The sequence below is a fragment of the Sphaerodactylus townsendi genome, linkage group LG13, assembly GCF_021028975.2.
Source record: "Sphaerodactylus townsendi isolate TG3544 linkage group LG13, MPM_Stown_v2.3, whole genome shotgun sequence".
Taxonomy (NCBI): domain Eukaryota; kingdom Metazoa; phylum Chordata; class Lepidosauria; order Squamata; family Sphaerodactylidae; genus Sphaerodactylus; species Sphaerodactylus townsendi.
This window is the reverse complement of record NC_059437.1, coordinates 56058630-56063767: the sequence shown is the minus strand read 5'-3', so window position 1 is coordinate 56063767 and position 5138 is coordinate 56058630. Positions and strand designations below refer to the sequence as shown.

At 46.9% G+C, this 5138-nt stretch overlaps 1 protein-coding gene across 1 annotated transcript; it reads left to right on the top strand.

Moving 5' to 3' along the window:
* The first annotated feature begins 2290 nt into the window (after window positions 1-2290).
* CMKLR1 (chemerin chemokine-like receptor 1) lies at window positions 2291-3998 on the top strand. The gene is given in 2 exon segments (XM_048513696.1): window positions 2291-2414; window positions 2417-3998. Coding segments are annotated over 2 exon segments (1098 nt in total). The 5' UTR covers window position 2291; the 3' UTR covers window positions 3392-3998.
* Window positions 3999-5138: the final 1140 nt, after the last annotated feature.

The window sequence follows — 5138 nt, the reverse complement described above, 5'->3', positions numbered from 1 at the left end:
TTGCCACCACTGATCTAGGAAAAGGGAGTATTTTAGCTATACGAAGCCAGACCCTCGTGTTTGTTGAGGGTTTGGAATTGCTATTCTTTCTGAAGATTCCACTACAGACAAACTAGAGTTGCCAATTCTGGGTTGGGAGATCCCTGGAGATTTGTGGGTGAAGCCTGGGAGGGTGCGGTTTGAGAAGAGACATGACCTCACCAGGAGACGATGCCACAGATGCCACCCTCCAGAGCAGCCACCAGGGAGACCGACTGTAACTCTGGGAGATCTCCGGACCCCACCTGGAGATTGGCAACCCCATCTCCTAAATCTTGCTGGGTGGGATGGCCTTGAGTGGCACCAGTATTCTGGACTGTGCTGTTTAATTTGTGGGATGTTGTGGGTTTTCCAGGTTGTATGGCCGTGTTCCAGTAGTATTTTCTCCTGACGTTTCACCCGATTCCAGCCCTGAAAGCCTTCAACAATAATTTGTGTGGAGGTTGGTGGAGACACACAGAGAGAGGTAATCTCAGGGTTCCAGCCTCTCAATTCTTCTTCCCTCTTGCTACCAGTATTTTATTTTTAATTTGGCATTTTTTATTTGGAAGACAAGATTACTAAGTGCATCTGCCCTGCACCAGCTGAGAGGCTGTTTCAGAGGTCCCGTCCGCACATGGAGAATAATGCCCTTTCAATCCACTTTCAATCTACTTGGCAGCTGGATTTTACTGTGCGGAATAGCAAAATCCACTTGTAAACAATCGTGAAAGGGGATTAGATGTGCATTATTCTGCAAGTGCGGAAGCACTGGGATTCAGAGGCCCTTTCTGAACATGCAGTATAAGGCACTCTCAATCCACTTCCAATGCACTTTGCAGCTGTGCGGAACATCAAAATCCATTTTCAAACAGTTGTGAAAGTGGATTGAAAGTGCATTATTCTGCATGTGCGGAAGGGGCCAGAGAGTCGTATCAGAACAGGAAGTGACCCTCCATTACAAAGCTGCTGTGAGGTTATTTGGGGCACCACAATATGGGCCCACTGACCACCCCAGTCACCCCCAAGTTATTAATTATGCAGCCAATGACTGGAATTAACTAATTATGCAGCCAATGACTGCAGTGGGTTGAGCTGCGTTACTGCTTTAAAAAAACAGGAGGCTTCTGTTTGCTTGGTGGCTGACCATGCTGGTGGTGAGATGTTGGCAGAGGCTTAGTCAGGAAGTGGGAGGCTTCTAAATCAAGACATCCTGTCTGGTGTTTCAAGAAATGTGCTGACGGTGTTCAGTGTGCATTTGGGGGCAAAAGAGGGCGGGATAGGAACTCTAGCAAAGTGAATCGGAAGCAACATTTGAAGCTGTTCCTTTGTCCATGTTCTCATGAAGATTAGCTTATTTGCTATCTCTGGCACATACAAGCAAAGAGAATAACCTCCTGGGTTTCAATGTTGTGAAGTTTGCATTGTATTGTCCCAGAGTCTACACCTTCAGCCCAGATAGCCAGAGGTGGGATCCAGCAGGTTCTCACCAGTTCCCGAGAGTGGGTTACTAATTATTTGTGTGTGCCGAGAGGGGGTTATTAATTGGGTCTGCTTTTCCGTTAGAAATTCCATTAGGTCCAAAAATCATGAAGTCCTCTTGTTTCCTATGTGGCTGGTTAGCGAAGGTAGAAAACGGGATAATTCTCCCTGTTGGGCTGTTTTAAAAACATGTTTTAGAAATATGGTAAAGTTCCTTGTTTAAGGAAAGTCTCCTCTCTTTGGATTTCTAGAAACAAAAATTAAGTATTTGAAAGTATTAAGCATTTGACAGGCAGTCAATCAGGAGGAGAAGTAGTTGTTTCTGCTGGCAGTAGACCACAGGACTTGCTATAACAATGAGCTTAAATTATAACAGAAAGACACCAGCTGGAAATTAGGACCTTTTTTTTACAGTAAGAGCCTTTTTACAGTAACAGAGTAATTAGTAATGCCCTCACTTCCGAATGCCCGGCCATGCCTCCCCCGTCAGGCCCCGCGCTTCCAGCTCCCATTGGCGCCACGCTGTTTGAATCCCAACACCAAGGGAACCTGTTACTAAAATTTTTGGATCCCACCACTGCGGATAGCATGTTCTTCTGCAACACTGGAAAACCCACAACAGTCAAAATACGATATATTTACGTTAGTATTTTACATCTGTTGAACATTTCTTTCATCTCCTGTAAAAAAGCAAGTAATCAAGGCAGATTGTATCTATTTGCCTTTGTGCACTAAGAGTTGAGCGCTGGCACACAGTTCTGACTAACTCCCCTTTGCTGCAATTGCAGGGCATGGGCTTGGTCTTCACCACAATGAGGAGTCTGAGTAACGATTCCGAGTATGACTACTACGGTCCCGATCATGAGTACACCACCGACGAGCTCCACGGCAAAGAACAGACGTACGACTCAAAGAGACTATCGCTCGGATTCTCACCGTTTTCATCTACACCATCACTTGCCTCCTGGGCTTGGTGGGCAACGGACTGGTCATCGGAATCATTGCGTTCAAGATGAAGAAGTCGATCAACGCGCTCTGGTTCCTCAACCTGGCGGTGGCTGACTTCTTGTTCAATGTCTTCCTGCCGCTGACAATCAGCTACACGGCCTTGGGCTACAACTGGGTGTTCGGGAGAGGCATGTGCAAAGTCAACTCCTTCCTTCTCATTCTCAACATGTACACCAGCGTATTCTCGTTGGCTACCATCAGCGTTGACCGCTGCATCTCGGTCATTTTCCCGGTCTGGTCCCAAAACCACCGAAATCCTAAAATTGCGTACTTACTGTGTCCTCTTATCTGGATCCTTGGCACCTTAATGAGTTCCCCCTCCCTCGTTTTCCGGGACACTGAAACGGTTCGCTACACGGGCAACATCATTTGTTTCAACAATTACTATTTGCCCAGTTCTCCAAATGATCACCAGCTACATGACATGAGACATATAACGGTAAACGTCACGAGATTCCTGGCTGGGTTCATCATGCCCATGACTATTATCACAGTTTGCTACATGATCATCATTTTCCGGCTAAGAAGGAATCGCCTCGCCAAGTCCAAAAGACCTTTAAGAATAATTGTCGCTATTATAATGACCTTCTTCCTATGCTGGTGTCCCTATCATGTCTTCAACCTGCTGGAAACTCAACACCGCTCTGTCTTTGGCCCTGTATTAGAGATTGGGTTGCCAATTGTGACCTCAATTGCAGTTGCTAACAGCTGCATGAACCCCATTCTTTACGTCTTCATGGGCCAAGATTTCAAAAAGTTCAAGATGACCTTCCTGTCCCGAATGGTAAATGCACTGAGCGAGGACACCGTTCATTCGTCTCTCCACCGCAAGAGCCTCACGAAAGCCTCTTCAATGACAGAAAAGGAAACTATTTTACTTTGAGGTCTGCACAGATCTCTTTAAACTAACATATGTTGATCTGCCGTAATCTTTTGCTCTACTCATGGGGACAAAGAAAAGACTGAGTTGGGATTTATGATTGTTTCTAACCAGAGACACCTTGGATGTATTGTTCTGTGATCTGCCAATGTTGCCAGAAGTGAAATGGATTTGTATTAACCAAACCCAGATATCTGTGATCCGTTATGACCATGAGAGGCATCATGTAGACCTGGTCATTATTATGTATCATACCTATTGCACTTTCTAGTTTCTCTCAAGCTTTGTCAAAGCTATATGTGTGATAAGCACTTGTTCATATCCTCCTAGCAATCCTGAAGGCTGAGCAGGGATTTGAAGCTAACCTCTGTGCTAAAACACATTCGGCCTCAACAGAGGCATGTCTAGGAAAAATGTAGCCTGGTGCAAAATCTGAGTTTTCCACACAAACACACCCACACCCCAGCTCCCAGTAATTTTTTTTAAAATGGTGAATAAATCATGCCTCAAGAATTCACTGTTTCACATAACCTGTCGGGCAACTTTCGTACTCTTCTTATTATCTTTTCTAGGAGATTTCATAGCCCATTAATAAATCTTTTTCCCAAAAGGTGGGTGGAGCTAGTCTATCTAATGTCATGCTGTTAATTTGGGAGATAATTCTTGATTTCCTCCCCCTCACTGCCTAGACAGAGGCAGCAAGCAGCAACTCACAACGGGTGTATAGATATGTTTATTTCACTGAGTGAATCCTTTTTTCTGCAGACCTTATTCAGGAAAACGGGCTGTGTAAAATAGCACATTAAGTTGTGCATGGGGAAGAACAAGGTGTGGGGGGAGGGGAGACACTCAAAAACCCACTCCTAGTCCAAACCGTTCTTTCCAGGATATCCAAAGCCCATTGTGGTTTGAGACAGCCGATTTCCCCCTCTGTTTTCTTGTTTTCTCCCCCTCGACTGACTGTGAACTGCTGCCAGCATCCCATTTCTCCTAGAGTATGCTCAGTCACATTATGGGAAGACAAGAGTCACCGGAAAAGACAATAACGCCAAGAAAAGTTTGAAGGCGGTAGGAAAAGAGGAAGCCTCAACCTGAGACTGCGGATTGACTGTATAATGCAGGGGTAGGGAACCTGCGGCTCGAGAGCCGCATGCGGCTCTTCTGCCCTTGCACTGCGGCTCCATCGAAATGCCGAGCCGGGTTCACCGCCTCATTCCCTGCTCCTCCCGCCTCTGCAGGCAGCAGGGCAGGCACACCAACTGCCCATGGTCGGCTAAAAGCGCCGCTGGGCTTCCCCCCCCCCCTCTCGCCGCCCAGTTGGAGCGTGGGCAGTGGCGATTTCCTCGCTGCCGGGCGAAGCTGGAGTCAGCCAGTTTCATCTCCTGGGCCCACCCTGCAGGCAGCAGGGCTGGCGCACCACTAAATTGCCTGCTCAGCCGGGCTGGGTCCGCGACTGCGGCTTCCTCTCTCTCAGCCCACCCCATTTGAGCTGGGCGGGTGCTTTCCCAGCGTCGGCGCAGGCCGAGCCGCTGACTCCATCCTTCTGCCCACCCTGTAGGCAGTAGGCTGCGACGATCCATGCGCCAGAATGAACGGAGTAAAAGGTAAAACCCCAATATATACAGTAAGTTATCTTTATTTTAAATGTCAAAAAATTATTTTATGGCTCCAAGTGTTTCTTTTCCCGTGGAAAATGGGTCCAAATGGCTCTTTGAGTGTTAAAGGTTCCGTACCCCTGGTATAATGGAAC